This window comes from Schistocerca gregaria, chromosome 3, assembly GCF_023897955.1.
Source record: "Schistocerca gregaria isolate iqSchGreg1 chromosome 3, iqSchGreg1.2, whole genome shotgun sequence".
Taxonomy (NCBI): Eukaryota; Metazoa; Arthropoda; class Insecta; order Orthoptera; family Acrididae; genus Schistocerca; species Schistocerca gregaria.
Window position 1 is genome coordinate 182,812,957 of NC_064922.1, and position 16,281 is coordinate 182,829,237.

Genomic DNA, 16,281 nt, shown 5'->3' on the forward strand with positions numbered 1-16,281 from the left:
TTAATTTGCTGATGCTTCGAAACAACTTATATTTACAACACGTGCTCTGCGAGAGACAAAATCCACCAAATACGTTGTTTGACGCCTTACAGTATGGCAGCTGCTATCTTCTGCTCGTGACGTGAAGTCCCATCTGATTGCCAAGCTTCTCTCCATGAAGTAAAAATCTGCCATGCCAGATTCTGTATTTCAGTCTCTGCAGTGTAGTGGAAACTGGAATTCCAGGCTGTGTCGAGCACGTGCGTTTTCACGTCCACTGGGAAGACGGCTTAACATCGCTAACAACGTCCATGTCTGCTTCTGCGTATCAAAAAAAGAGTAACGAAGGGAGGAAGATTAGAGTTTGACGTCCTATCGACGAGGAGGTGATTAGAGACGGGTCAAAAACTCGGTTTGGGAAGATGCGGAAGGAAATCGGACGTCTCCTTTCAAAGCAGCGATCTCGGCATTCGTATTAAGCATTTACAGAGTTCGCTGAAAACTCGAATCTGGCTGGCCGGAATGCCACTAGAACCACCGTCCTCCCGAATACGGTGAGGAAACAGACTTACAGGGAAAAACTCGAACAAAAGTGATTTCAAATTAGAGAAATGCGTATCTCCTTGCCATTCGTCAAGGTCAGTTGTTCGCAAGTTTTGAATTTTTTGCAATGGATGCTTGAAGATTTATGAGTCTTAAGAACAAAGAACTACAATTCCCTGAAGAAACGACACCGTTCAAGAAACTGATGCATCCAGCAAGCTCACAAGACTCGTGCTCGTAAACAATGCATTATCTGACAAGAAGCTAAAAGATTGCTTCAAACAGCTGACGCTACAAGCATTGATGAGGAGGACTTTTTGCGTAAAGTATTGTCGAAAGGCTTTGATTTCTCCAAATATCGTTTTGGTGAAGAAAAGTTTGCTGAAGGTGCACCTAATCAGATGCATGGATGCTGCTAGGTTTCTACTAACTCGTGCCTACAAGGAGAGGTTTCCAAGGGTGGGACCAACTTTTTTTGGAAAACATCTGTACGGTGATGTAGGTTAAGATGCGGAAATTCACCCTGCTGGGCCCTTGTTTCCGAGTATTCGGAATTTCATGTGGTGCTCTATAGCTTTAGAAATAGTACCAATTTACAGATTGGTAGCATACAAAAGGTTTTCGGTTTGAATCTTATCAGGTACATTTATTTCTTTTAACATTTAAATCCTTATCGTTATCACTGATCATTATTTTTGTTCAATTAATTAACTTACGTACAGTTTCTCTTATTTGTATTCCTCTGTCGCATCAGTTTAATCAGCGTTTTAACCTCTTCAATTGTTCTTATTCTTTCTTCCTATTATTCTTTATCCACTCGTGAATTTAATTATTTTTATTTGGCTGTGATAATGTTAAAACATTTGAAAATGCCGAGGTCAGTTAAAAAGCAAAAGATGAAACAATTTATTTATATTGATTGTGCGATGTTGCGAAAAATTTATTTTTCTTTTCAAGATGTACATATTTTTGGACGGCAATCGTTACCCATTTAAAACATAAATCATTATTGCGCTATGGGCAAAATAACGTGGTGATGATTTAAACAAAATCTGGGATTATAAGTCAAACATAAAACTAATCAAAAACACATGAACAAGGATTCCAAGTGAAAAAAGACTGACAGGAAGAAAAATGAGAGCAAATGACGTATTTCGTACGACTGCTAATATACCGTGACAAATGAACATAAAAAAATACATTTGAACCAGTTAATTGAATAAAAATAATGATCAAAGTAATTTCCGTAAAGATTTTTTTAAAAATCAGTATACCTGATAAAATTCAAATAGACTATCTCTTGGATGCGTGGTCAGTACATCAACCATTACACTATACAACCAGCCTGTAAATTGCTACTATTTCTATAGCTACAGAGCTTCATGCGAAATTCCGATTTTTTTACTGTCTATTACCCGCAAATGAGAACTCACCATGGTGTATAGCTGCAGGGTGTGAATCCCTGGGCCTTAAACTGCAGCAGCGTACAGGGTGTTTCAAAAAGTCGATCCCACCGCTGGGGATCTCTCCTCGTTAGACGATGTACGACGGAAATGCAGACACACAATACTAGACTGGCAGGGGCGCATCTTTTACTGAAGTCTATGTTTGGTGAAGTAACATGGAGGCTGCAAGAAGCTTGTGTATGTTATTACTACGATATTCTGAAACTAAATGACGTTATAATCTTTACTTGGTGGTCTAAGCAAGTTCTGCAGTTCAGCAAACATTTGCGCACGTGTTGAGCTTTAACACATACATTGTAGAGTCGTGTTACGAGAAGAACATCAAGTTCCATATACATTCGTTTAAAACAGACTGTAGTTTATGTAAGAACACTCAAATGAACAAAAACACTTAATATCAAAAACAAATAGTATGTACTCGTACTCCTTATAGGAGTACTTTCAAAGCGAGCAGACTATTCGAAGGAAAGCTGCAGTTGATCAAATTTTGTTAAAAACACATCATTAAGTACTTTTGTTGATACTCGATGTATTCATCCCTCCTAAAATACACGTAAACTGATTAAACACTGCCGAATTTCAGAAAATATAAACTGTAATGTAATTATTTAGGCTTACATACAGTACAAAGAAAAAATAAGCGAAATGTTTCTAGTCAACGCTTGCATCGAGACATGTTCGTTTACTTGTATCGTGCATCTGCTGTACGAAAAATTTCAGCCAAACATGGCTCTTTCATTGACCATTATGTCAAAATTGCAGCTTTGCTGTATGATTAAATGATGATGGCGTCCTCTTGGGTAAAATATTCCTGAGTTAAAATAGATCTCCGGGCGGGGACTACTCAAGAGGACGGCATTATCAGGAGAAAGAAAACTGGCGTTCTACGGATCGGAGCGTGGAATGTCAGATCCCTTAATCGGGCAGGTAGGTTAGAAAATTTAAAAAGGGAAATGGATACGTTAAAGAGGGAATTAGTGAAGTTCGGTGGCAGGAGGAACAAGACTTTTGGTCAGGTGAATACAGGGTTATAAATACAAAAGCAAATAGGGGTACTGCAGGTGTAGGTTTAATAATGAATAAAAAATAGGAGTGCGAGTAAGCTACTACAAACAGCATAGTGAACGCATTATTGTGGCCAAGAGAGACACAAAGCCCATGCCTACTACAGTAGTTCAAGTTTATATGCCAACTGGCACTGGAGATGACGAAGAAACTGATGAAATATATGATGAGATAAAAGCAATTATTGAGGTAGTGAAGGGAGACGAAAATTTAATGGTCGTGGGTGATTGGAATTCGTCAGTAGGAAAAGGGAGAGAAGGAAACATAGTAGGTTAATATGGATTGGGGCTAAGAAATGAAAGAAGAAGCCGTCTGGCAGAATTTTGACAGAGCATAACTTAATCATAGCTAACACTTGGTTCAAGAATCATGAAAGAAGCTTGTATACATGGAAGAATCCTGGAGATACTAGAAGGTATCAGATAGATTATGTAATGGTAAGACAGAGATTTAGGAATCAGGTTTTAAATTGTAACACACTTCCAGGGGCAGATGTGGACTCTGACCACAATCTATTGGTCATGAACTGTAGTTTAAAACTGAAGAAACTGCAAATAGGTGGGAATTTAAGGAGATGGGACCTGGATAAACTGAAAGAAATACAGTAGAAGAAGAATGGGTAGCTTTGAGGGATAAAATAGTGAAGGCAGCAGAGGATCAAGTAGGTAAAAAGACGAGGGCTAGTAGAAACCCTTGGGTAGCAGAACAAATATTGAATTTCATTGATGAAAGGAGAAAATATAAAAATGCAGTAAATGAAGCAGGCAAAAAGGAATACAAACGTCTCAAAAATGAGACTGACAGGAAGTGCAAAATGGCTAATCAGGGATGGCTAGATGACAAACGTAAGGATGTAGAGGCTTATCTCACAAGGGGTAAAATAGATACTGTTTGCAGGAAAATTAAAGAGACCTTTGGAGAAGAGAGAACCACATGCATGAATATCAAGAACTCAGATGGAAACCCAGTTCTAAGCAAAGAAGGGAAGGCAGAAAGGTGGAAGGAGTATATAGAGGGTCTATACAGGGGCAATGTTCTTGCGGACAATATTATGGAAATGGAAGAGGATGTAGATGAAAATGAAATGGGAGATAAGATACTGCGTAAAGAGTTTGACAGAGCACTGAAAGACATTAGTCGAAACAAGGCCCCTGGAGTAGACAACATTCCATTAGAACTACTGACAGCCTTGGGAGAGCCAGTCCTGACAAAACTCTACCATCTGGTGAGCAAAATGTATGAGACAGGCGAAATACCCTCAGTCTTGAAGAAGAATATAATAATTCCACCCCCAAAGAAAGCAGGTGTTGACAGGTGTGAAAATTACAGAACTATCCGTTTAATAAATCACAGCTGCAAAATACTAACGCGAATTGTTTAGAGACGAATGGAAAAACTGCTAGAAGCCAACCTCGGGGAAGATCAGTTTGGATTCCGTAAAAATGTTTGAACACGTGAGGCAATACTGACGCTACGACTTACCTTAGAAGAAAGATTAAGGAAAGGCAAACCTACGTTTCTAGCTTTTGTAGACTTAGAGAAAGCTTTTGACAATGTTGATTGGAATACTCTCTTTCAAATTCTGAAGGTGGCAGGGGTAAAATACAGGGAGCGAAAGGCTATTTATAATTTGTACAGAAATCAGATGGCAGTTATAAGAGTCGAGGGGCATGAAGGAGAAGCGGTGGTTGGGAAGGGAGTGAGACAGGGTTGTAGCCTATCCCCAATGTTATTCAATCTGTATATTGAGCAAGCAATAAATGAAACAAAAGAAAAGTTTGGAGCAGGTATTAAAATCCATGGAGAAGAAATAAAAACTTTGAGGTTCGCCGATGACATTGTAACTCTGTCAGAAACAGCAAAGGACTTGGAAGAGCATCTGAACGGAATGTACAGTGTCTTGAAAGGAGGGTATAAGATGAACATCAACAAAAGCAAAACGAGGATAATGGAATGTAGTCGAAGTAAGTCGGGTGATGCTGAAGGAATTAGATTAGGAAATGAGACACTTAAAGCAGTAAAGGAGTTTTGCTATTTGGGGAGCAAAATAACTGACGATGTTCGAAGTAGAAGGTATAAAATGTAGACTGGCAATGGCAAGGAAAGCGTTTCTGAAGAAGAAAAATTTGTTAACATCGAGTATAGATTTAAGTGTCAGGAAGTCATTTCTGAAAGTATTTGTATGGAGTGTAGCCATGTATGGATGTGAAACGTGGACGATAAATAGTTTGGACAAGAAGAGAATAGAAGCTTTCGAAATGTGGTGCTACAGAAGAATGCTGAAGATTAGATGGGTAGATCACATAACTAATGAGGAGGTATTGAATAGAAATGGGGAGAAGAGAAGCTTGTGGCACAACTTCACTAGAAGAAGGGATCGGTTGGTAGGACATGTTCTGAGACATCGAGGGATCACCAAGTTAGTATTGGAGGGCAGCGTGGAAGGTAAAAATCGTAGAAGGAGACCAAGAGATGAATACACTAAGCAGATTCAGAAGGATGTAGGCTGCAGTAGGTACTGGGAGATGAAGAAGCTTGCACAGGATAGAGTAGCATGGAGAGTTGCATCAAACCAGTCTCAGGACTGAAGAACACAACAACAACATGTCAAAACTATAAAGGTAACACAGTTATATCATTTCATCCTCATTTCTTACGACTTTTGTGTCAGTGAATAAACATCTGTTTACTTGTATTTTGCGCTCGCCTCCATGTTGTGACACCAACGATATTGTATACGCTATTTGCCAGTCTAGTAGTATAGGTCTGTGGACGGAAGTTCTATTGGTTGTTCGATGATATAACAGGCGTTTACGATTTTCAACCAAGCAAATCACGTAGTAACGTACACTTCAAAAACAATCCAGAATCAGTTACTAATTGTAATGAAAACTAATTGTCATTTATTATTCTTTTATCCAGGTGACCTTATAGGACTAAAGAAATTGATCGCAAGGATTCTTGACAGTCAACGACTGAAACCACGTCCGTTTTATTGAAAAGCATTTTTAATCGTACCAGCATCGTGTACAGAGAGCGGTAACTCTGCTGATGTGTGACGTCTGTTATTGTAGTTGGGAGCAAGTAGTTGTTGAATGGTACAACGCCATATTTCATCCTTCTCAGGTAAGAAAATTGCGATTATATTTATACTGAAATCCTAATACAGTAAAATCTCGCTTATTCAAGCCATGGCCACCGTTTAAGCCGAGGTGGATGACGGCCGACAGCTACATTAAAAAAATCAAAACAATATCCCAGGTAAAATCGAAAATACACAAGGAGTAGGTGTGATCAGTGGGCTAGACGCGACATTTCGAACAATCGTGCCCGTCTTAACCACTGTTGTTTCAATCGTCGCATGTCGGGCAGTGTCTGCTAACTTTAAATGAGAAAAGAATAGGGAACCTCGTTGTTTGTGGTTTAGCAACAGCGAACTAAAGGAAGTCGAATCTGTGGTACGATGATACAGGAGAAGGCACTTTTGTTTCTAAAAGAATCAGAAGAAAGTTCTAATGCTCGTTTTGGCTGGTTGTATGGGTGGAAGAGAAGATATAGTGTGCGCTAGATTGAAATCTAAGGTGAAAAATTATGCACTGACAGAGGAGTGGTCGTAGTGATCCAAGAAAAAATGATAAAATACGTAGTAAATTACGAAAATCTGTCAGTGCATCAAGTTTATAATTGTCATGGAACGGAAATAAATTACAAAATGCTTCTGATTAAAGCACTAGTAGCTAGACATGAAGCTTCCGTTCCAGGTCATAAAAAATCAAGATAAAGTAACAATCAGCTTGCAACAATGCCTCTAGAGATCATAATTTGCGTCCTTTGTTAATTGATAAGTCTGCCAAACCAAGAGCATTCAAAAAACTTACTAGTTTTCTATAAAACTCAGGTAAGTACCAGGATGGATATCTCAATCTATTAGGAGTGGTTTCTTGACGCGTTTGAGCTAGAAACAAAACAATACTTAACTAACAAAAGATTACCACTCAAGGGTAATCCTTGCTATAGTCTAGAATATAGACAATCCAGGATGTCTCCCCGAAGCTGAAGAGCTTCGTGGTGGAGACATTTACGCAAATTTTTACATCTCAATCCCGCTAGTCTTGTCCAGCCGATGCACCAATGAATTCTGTCGTGTTCGGTAAAAATGTATCAACTAAAGGTGTTGCAATCACTTCTGCACTCTATAGAAAATGACGCCAATCAATAGAAGCTGCCCTGAAAATTTAATTTGCAGGATGTTGTCTACCGGATTGCAGAAGCTTGGAACACTAAAAACGCCTTGGGTAATTCTCTAAGAGAAACATAATGAAAACGAAAGAAAATAAAGCAACACATACACTCTGTCAGAAGAAAACGAAAGTGAGCAGTTGTTACGTCTAGTTCGACATCTTCCTGGGTGTGAAAACGCAGGCGACAATGAAGTTCAAGTGTGACTGAACCAAAACGATCAGTATAAAGTGAACGACAGTGCTATTCTGGAAATAGTAAATAAAGGAAAGAGATTCTAGTGATGATGACGAAAAGGAGGATGTTGATGCCAACGAGATGAGTCGTAGTGATGGAACGGTGACATCAGTATTAGCAATACTTAAATAATAAGGAGAATGGAAATAAAAGAAAGAATAATTACGTAATGGATAGGAAGAAATTACAGTGGTACGGGCATGTACGACGAATGGAGAAAACGAGAATACCAAAATTGATACTGGAGTGGGAACCGGAGGGGAGAAGAAGAAGAGGACGACCTATGACCACCTGGCTCCAAAATGTACAACACACAATGAGGAGAATGGGCGCAGAGGAAGAGGACACACAAGATTGAAACAACTGGAGGAATATTTTGGAAATTTAGTTTAAGAACGTTTATTGTTTGTATTGTAATTTCCAAGTAAATTATTATGTTGGAGATAAGTCTCTGTAATGAGGAAAAGCTCAAAATAATAATAAAAAAGAATATTCAGTAGGAACTTATAAAAAAACTTATAAAAAGTAAAGGTGCCTTCATTCCGAAGGTTGTTTTGAAAAATTCAGTGCTTTTTTAGGCATGGTCAAATAGTCAAATTGAAGATGATATGCCGTTGGTTCCTTCACCCCCCTCCTCCCCCCGACCGTAAAATGGGGTGAAGAGAAACGATGGTGTGAAAAGAAACTAAACGTTCAGTAAAGTTATATGCTGTCGTGATGGAAGACAAATGGCAATATAATCCAAAGATTTGTTTGTCTAAATTGATTGTGAGGAAATAACGAATTTCAAAGTTGAAGACACTGTTAGCTGATGTTTTGTTCACTTTACGACAAACATCACGTGTGGTTCTGAATTTACCTACTTCGAGCTTTATTTGTAAGTTTGTATTAATTTAATTAAATGCTAAGAAAATTTTCAATTCTTTTTCACTAATCAAAAGTTCAGTTCAAAGTACACTGTAATCTGACTTGTGTCTCGGGTAATTGAAAACATAGGGCTATGTTCTTTTCAGAAGACCAATAATCTGACGTTAAAGAAGATCTATTTAGCACGGTTCTCAATCCAGCGGATAATGCTGTGAATAAAGTACGTGGAAAAACCAAGCAGTCATTTTTATTGTATACACGTGAGATTTGTTATTAACGCTTGTGGATTCATTTTTAACGTGATGTGAATGATATGACATATTAATAAACATACCAAGTTCATCAGTTTAATGTTACTACAAAGCCAGTTAGCGGTACAAAAGTTTTTGTTTGACGACCAGAACACAAAACAAGTTCTGAAAGATTTCTTGTTATTGTATCGAATATTTTTTTTTAAAAGGATAATTTTTGTTTCCTATGATGCTAGATCCTAGATAGATTTTAAAGTATCCCTATTCACCCCGAAGACCAATAAATAAAAAATAATAATAAGATTAACACCGCTGTTTCTATTCACCCCTCCCTGCAGGGTGAACATAAGCACGAAGTTTGTAATTATTTTAGTTTGGACAAGTATGAACTAGTTCCCTAATCACGATTATAAGTTTAAAATTAAGCAGAAGACCTATAATCCTACACAAATTTGATTTTCATATTTCTTTTTGGAATTATCAATTTTTTTCATTTAAAGCTGAAAACTGTGTCTATTCACCACATTTTACGGTAGTGAAAATAGTATTGGGTTCAGGACAGAGATACCAAGACAACAGTCTAGAATGGTAGAATCAGGAGAAACTAAGGGACGGACCACTGAAGTAAGGTTTCATACTAGCTACTTACACAGTAGCGAGAAATGAGGATAATGCATGGTGACTACTCTGGAAGATTGACTTATATAACCATCATTCAGCAACAATTTATCACAAAAAGAGTAAGGTATTCAGCCATAAAAATTTTTGAGCAGCTATCCAGGCATGTGCTGAATGCCGTATATCAGGGGCCCCCAAACAACGGCCACGGGTCGCATCTGGCCCGCGAAGGGATTTAATGCGACCCGCACACGAGCGGAAATTTTTGAAAGCAGCGCACGATTCATTCTGCTCGTGTAACTCTTAAAAGAGGCAGCTAGTTACATTGCTTTCACGTCCTCATACTGTAAATAGCACTACGACAGAGATGCCACCAAGACGCTCAGCCTGCAGCTGATCGTCACTTCCTGGCTGTTGTTTTCTTTCTTGCATATGAATGTGCAACACATCCGATTAAACAAAAACGAGAAAAGTTTATGCCGTGTATCGTAGCTTTAACATTACGCGGGCCGTGAAATATGTGGTTATAGACAAAGATAACAAACCACAGCGTTTTTAATTTGGCATGGAGCTACAATCATATAAAACTTTTTGAACGCTATAGCCGGCATTTGAATGAACAACAGGTTTTATTCCACGATCTGGATTTCGGCCTTAGGCCATTTGCAAGTGCTACAATTACGTATCGGAAATCATTAGACTTGAGCAGAACCAAAGAATGCTTAAATGTGTGTGAAATCTTACGGGACTTAACTGCTAAGGCCATCAGTCCTTAAGCTTACACACTACTTAACCTAAATTATCCTAAGGACAAACACACACACCCATGCCCGAGGGAGGACTCGAACCTCCGCCGGGACCATCCAGCTGCACAGTCCACGACTGCAGCGCCTAAGACCGCTCGACTTAACTGCTAAGGCCATCAGTCCCTAAGCTTACACACTACTTAACCTAAATTATCCTAAGGACAAACACACACACCAATGCCCGAGGGAGGACTCGAACCTCCGCCGGGACCAGCTGCACAGTCCGTGACTGCAGCACCTGAGACCGCTCGGCTAATCCCGCGCGGGGCTGAGCAGAACATGACTCATCGTCAAAATTTGTTTCTTCCGTTATGTAAACCAATTTCGTCTAAAGTAAATCCGAGAATCTTTGTGTAATAGGCTAATTTACTTGACAATCAATTGGCAAAGTTGGGTTGTATAACCGAAGATACATTTTTTGACGAATACTTGTGTTCTACTCAAGTCCAATGATTTTTGATATATAATTGTAACACTTGAAAATGGCCCAAGGGCGAAATATAGATCGTGGAATAAAATCTGTTGTACAGTCAACAGGCGGTTATATCTTTTTTTTATCAAAAAGAGTGTGTTATCTGGAACGAAGTGCTTGCTGTTCGCGAGGAAAAACAGAAAACAGTACGAAGAAACATGTTGCACAGCTTTATAAATTCAAGGAAGTGAACATAAACTCGAAACATAAAACGTGGAGTTGATTTTTAGTAAAATATTTTTGGGGAACATGTTCAGGAAAGTAAAGTCATTACGAAAGTAACTTTAGGAATTGCAAGTGAAACTGCCGATCAAGGCAAGTCATTCACGGAATATGATTACTGATTACATAAAGAGATGCATTTTCATTACACCAGAAGAATTACTCCTGTCGAAATCGAACAATGTAAAGCAGTTACTCTTTCAACAAACACAGCGGCGCGTCGAGTTTAAGCTTAGTGCTGTGAAAATGCATAAAGCAGAAGAACAACTGTCAAACCAGAAAAGGAACACATGTAGACCAGCATCTACAAAATTTGTCCCTGAGAATGCCTTACAAATAATAAAGGCGAAACGCAATGCTATGCTAAGAAAAATTTGTTTTATTCCGTTATAATTAGACACATCTAAGCAGTAATAATTATCAGCATAATATTTATATTATCAGCTACTGAGACCGGCAGGACAAAAGATAGTTAACGGTTCAGTTGTTTGTAATTTATCAAATCAGTTAAAAAAGAGACATCTTTGTTAGCTTGATACTCAATAGATAAGTCGTGTTACATTTTATAGGTGAAGTGGAAGGTGTTCACGCACTGCAAACTGAAACCATTGATCTGCAAGCTGCTGACACCATGAAGGACATCTGTACAGAAGGAAGCCTTGTCCAGGTTTTACAAGTTTTTTTTTCTAGAAGGAAACCATCTCGACATCAAAGAATTTTCAAACAGGTTTGTTATTTGCGTTTGGGACTACCTACAGGTGTGAACAAACATTTTCTTTGCTGAATCTAAATGCTGAAGTGATGTCGGTGACGAACATTTGCGAGATATTTTACTCATACAGTTGACAGAGATACAGACTGAAATAACTTTAGATTAGCAAGACAAACCTCTCGCTAAGTGTACTAAAGAATAAGAAGGCGTACATGAGGTTTCATTGAATAGTGCATTTGTATAAAACATTAAATTTCGTTATAATTTTATTCCTTAATTCCAGATAAAATGTGTTATTGGTCGCCAATGAGATTCAACACTTGAAACGTGGCCCTCGTGGTCCAGCGATTTGGAGACCCCTCCAATAGATCAAATTAATTTCATGGACAAACTGAAATCACCGTTTTCTTGACAACTTCTTCTACTCAGTAGAAAAAAGTTTGAATGAGTAATACTGCAATGTATTTGTCCCTGAGTGTCAAAGAGGGCGCGGTTGAGTGTGTGTGTGTGTGTGTGAGAGAGAGAGAGATAGAGAGAGAGAGAGAGAGAGAATTTAAAAAATCTAAATGCAGAGGTAAACTACCTTCTTTGTTGATGGACTGCGCTTCCTGAAGATGCATCTCAGTGTGGCATATGGCTTAACTGCGCGCGCGCACACACACACACACACACACACACACACACACAAACACACACACATTCCACGGAGCCTAACAACCCAAAATGTTTTACCTTCAGTGACGACGGCCACGAAAGCCCCAAGAGTTACATAATCATGCAAATATTCTGTATGTTTGCTACGTTCAGAAAGTGTATTACATTTGTAAACAAACTGACACGTTCTCGTAATAGCGATAATGGCAATTATGATCCATAGCATACGCAAATAACTACTAGTAAGGATGTACATTTTCGGTGGAAGGGAATCTCCAATTGTTTTTCTGAGATCTGTATCTTTTATCTTGACAATAACTTTAGTGGCGCATTGGAACAAAGGATAATAATGTAGTATATTCGCTTATGATTTTAAATTTTGTAAATACTGACTGAGTAGCTACAGTGTCAAGATGAGCAGGGAGTGGAAACTATGCACAAGTGAGTCTCGAATAGTTCCTTGTTGCTAAACGCGAGAGCGACGCATGTACACCCTTGTTTGTGGCTTTGACCGGTCATCACTTCTCTGATGACTCACGGATTCCACTTATCGCTCGCGATCCTGTTTAGCAACACCCCTTGCCTGGGGTCGTCTTCAAAGTGCTAATGAGGGGTAGCTACCAGGTGTTCAAAAAGTTTCACAGCCTTAAGCAAGAATGTTTCCTTTTCTGTTGCACGTAACGAATGATCCTTATTTATTGAGGGATAAAGAGGTTACACATTGCATGACAGAGAAAAAGGTGCCATTTTTTCACTTCTCCCGTATTTATTTTATTGGTACACGAGCAGTTTCCGCCTTTCAGGGCATTTTCAAGTTTTTTTTCAGTAGAAAAGGCGGCATATGCGTAAAAATAGCAGTATCTTTAAATCTACGTGTTCTACTCATTTTGTTTCACACAAATGCTACTTTGACAGCTTCACGCTCTAATAAAACGCGAAATTTACAACTATATTACATATCGCTGTAATTTTGCGCTTTTACGCATAGATATTACACATCTTCGTAAATTTCGCAGTTTATTAAACTGTCATGCTCTTCAAACTAACATGATAGCATATGCGTGAACCACAGAGAATAGAAAATGTCAATTTAATGCACGTGGCACATTTTCCTGCCGCAGAAAAAACTTGAAAACTAGTCATATATCACTAAAATAAATACAGCAAAAAGGTGACGATACATTTCTTGCTATGGTACTCACTATGAAGAGAAAAACAAAACAGCAGAGTATACATCGTCACTCAGTACATTATGTGTGTCTCAGACAGCGTTCACAGAAAAGTGTGTTAAAGGTCCAGTAATACAACTATCAAGCGGCTGTACAAAACGTTACAGAAGACGGGAAATGTGTCAGATGTAGCCAAACTACAATGTCAAACAGTAATCGGCAATAATTTGCATCAGCTCTACCGAACCGACTCCACGCGACGTAAATTTATAAAAGCACAACATTTCTCATGCAACCACTTATCCGAATGCTTGAAGTACTGCGGAACTACAGTACCACAACTGTCTTTAATAACACATGTGCTTTGACGACCATTCCTCGATTCTGCTATGAGAGCAGCCTTAAATAGCTACTGTAAAACAATAAGAAAAAAAGCTTTTTGGGTAGAAATTATTTCTCATAACATTTTGCTTATAATTCAAATACTTTTACATACAGTCTAACCAATTCCGGAAATAACTATTTACTCTGATGAACTTCGGTTCGGGAAGGATTTGACAGCATCTTCAGACGACGAAATTCGTTCCCTCGCATTTTGTGTTTGACATAAGCGGCTTAACGTTAGGTAATAAATCAGACTAATAGGGGGGATGAGACATTAATTCCATATTTTTATCCGTGAAATATTCAACTGCATGACCCTATGGTGACAACTGATATTTTCGTTATGAGGAATGAGACTGCGTTTCAGACTTTTTTTCCTGGGCTCATCGATGAGCTGTGACCAGCAAATCGTTGTACACCATTTAGCATCAAATATTTCTTCGATCGCCTAAGGCAATGGTCGCGACATATTGAGTGTAACACAACCTCTGGCCGCGACGTAACACTTTCGTATAGTTTCCAGTGTTTTGCGTAACCTTACCATAGTATTTTATTTTTCTTGTCAGCTGTCCTCTATCATTGAGTAGTCGTTTAGATGAGCAGTTTTATCTCTGCTGCCATCTCATTTTCATTTGTCCTGCGCGCTCACGGTTATGCAACATTTTGCTAAAATAAAGGGCAAGTCTCAAAATACGTTGGCGTGGACTACAATAAAAATTGTTCATATTTAACTATTATACATTATTCTTGAAAAAAGCGAACATCAAGCAGAAAATATTGACTAAATCAGCTAAAAGATTTCTGCCACCAGTTTCAATCTCAGTCGCAGAAGCACAAAGTTATACGACAGTAAACAAAGGAAAAAGCCGTCATTTTCTTGGATGCTTTTCACTAACGAACCACTTTTCTTTGACTGATTCATCTTGGGACACTCAAACAGTTAAGTTATTGCCAAGTTTTCGGGTCTTACGTATCTACACAAGTTTCATCTCCCGTCAGAATGTTTTATATGGGTCCGCCCTCTCATAGTGAACTCTTTCTTTTTTTTACCATTATGTTACACAAATTATCACGAGAGTGTTACTGACTTCCGTCAAATTATGACGAATCTATCGTAAAACAGATCTTTGCTATGCCTAAGGATCCTTTCTACGCCAATTCTCTCCACTTGTGTTCGGCGCAGCATCGATATTTTAGAAACACCAATCGAGTTTACTCAGAGTTCACGAAATTCGTTGCTGAAGTAACTGCGACCACTATGAAATCCTCCAGGCCAGTTTATAAACAGTCTTTTCTGAATATGATTGAGAACGAAAATCTGAATGAAGCGATTCGGCCGGCCGGTATTGGCCGAGTGGTTCTAGGCGCGTCAGTCTGGACCCGCGCGCCTGCTACGGACGCAGATTCGAACCCTGCCTCGGGCATGGATGTATGTGATGTCCTTAGGTTAGTTAGGTTTAAGTAGCTCTAAGTTCTAGGGGACTGATGACCTCAGTCCCATAGTGCTCAGAGCCATTTGAAGCGATTGGACGCATTTCACGAGAATCGTAAAAAAAAAAACTTCCCTTGAAATCAACGCTTTTCCACAGCACACTTTCTTTAAACGCTCACTGTAAGCAAACAATTCTGCCATTGCACGAGCCGTCATCGTTTATACGACAGGAAATGACAAATTTTAAAACAATAGTAATGTCACATCTCAGTACGCCATGTACAGTTGATTGCAAAATCGACCGTAATAAAAAAATAATATCGTTAAATAAAAGGTGTAAGACTAACAGCATCATACCTCGACTCTTTACCAGTGTTAGAAACTACCGAATGCGTCCTCTAAACGTTGCTGTAGGTGAGCGATTTTCCCGTAAGATGTATTTCCATAGCAGCAGATTTAGTCACGTCGAATTGTTACGCGCATGGCTTTCTGGTAAAGTTTAGCACACTCGGCTTACCTTGGAAAACTGCCTCCAAGGGACGAAGTACTCTTCCCCCCTCCTCGCCGGGATCGGAATCGGATCGCTCCGTGGCACATTGGACATCGTGAACCAACTGGCAAGCGGGGGTTGCAGCCACTGGAGGAGCCTTATCGCTCCTCAGCTGTCTCCCATCGATGCCTGCGGTTGGCTGGCAGTGGGTCCAAAGTACCACCGGCTGTAGCGGTACCACAAATACGCAGAAACCTGGTTTTCCCTACCTGAATGCTCTGACAGGGGTTCAAAGCCACTTCCAAATCCTCGTGAGGATACGCTATTGTGAAGATCCTTCAGATACCGATGATTTCTTTTCATGACATTTCCTCGTCCATTTTGAGAAACGTTGCTCAAATAAAATCCCTACCACAGCCAGTGTTACAGTTCAATACTTTTACTCCCTTGATCACATATCCTGACTCCTTTAGCTGACACTGTAGTTCTGTCAGAGACATCTACGGATTCAGATCTGTTGAAATTAACTGCTAGTGTGTTTAAAAAAATTAAAAATTTCTAAAATGAAATGAACCAACAGTGTATTTAAAAGATATTATAAGACGAAATGGTTCAAATGGCTGTGAACTTCTGAGGTCATCAGTCCCCTAGAACTTAGAACTACTTAAACCTAAC

At 39.1% G+C, this 16,281-nt stretch overlaps 1 protein-coding gene across 2 annotated transcripts in view; it reads right to left on the reverse strand.

Moving 5' to 3' along the window:
* LOC126355783 (uncharacterized) overlaps positions 1-15,729 on the reverse strand; it is a 53,107-nt gene extending 37,378 nt beyond the window's left edge. For both annotated transcript variants that reach the window (XM_050006193.1, XM_050006192.1), the window contains exon 1: positions 15,634-15,729. In XM_050006193.1, the coding sequence (XP_049862150.1) occupies positions 15,634-15,720 (87 nt within the window). In that variant the 5' untranslated portion in view covers positions 15,721-15,729. The remainder of the gene's footprint in view (positions 1-15,633) is intronic.
* Between the last annotated feature and the right edge of the window lie 552 nt (positions 15,730-16,281).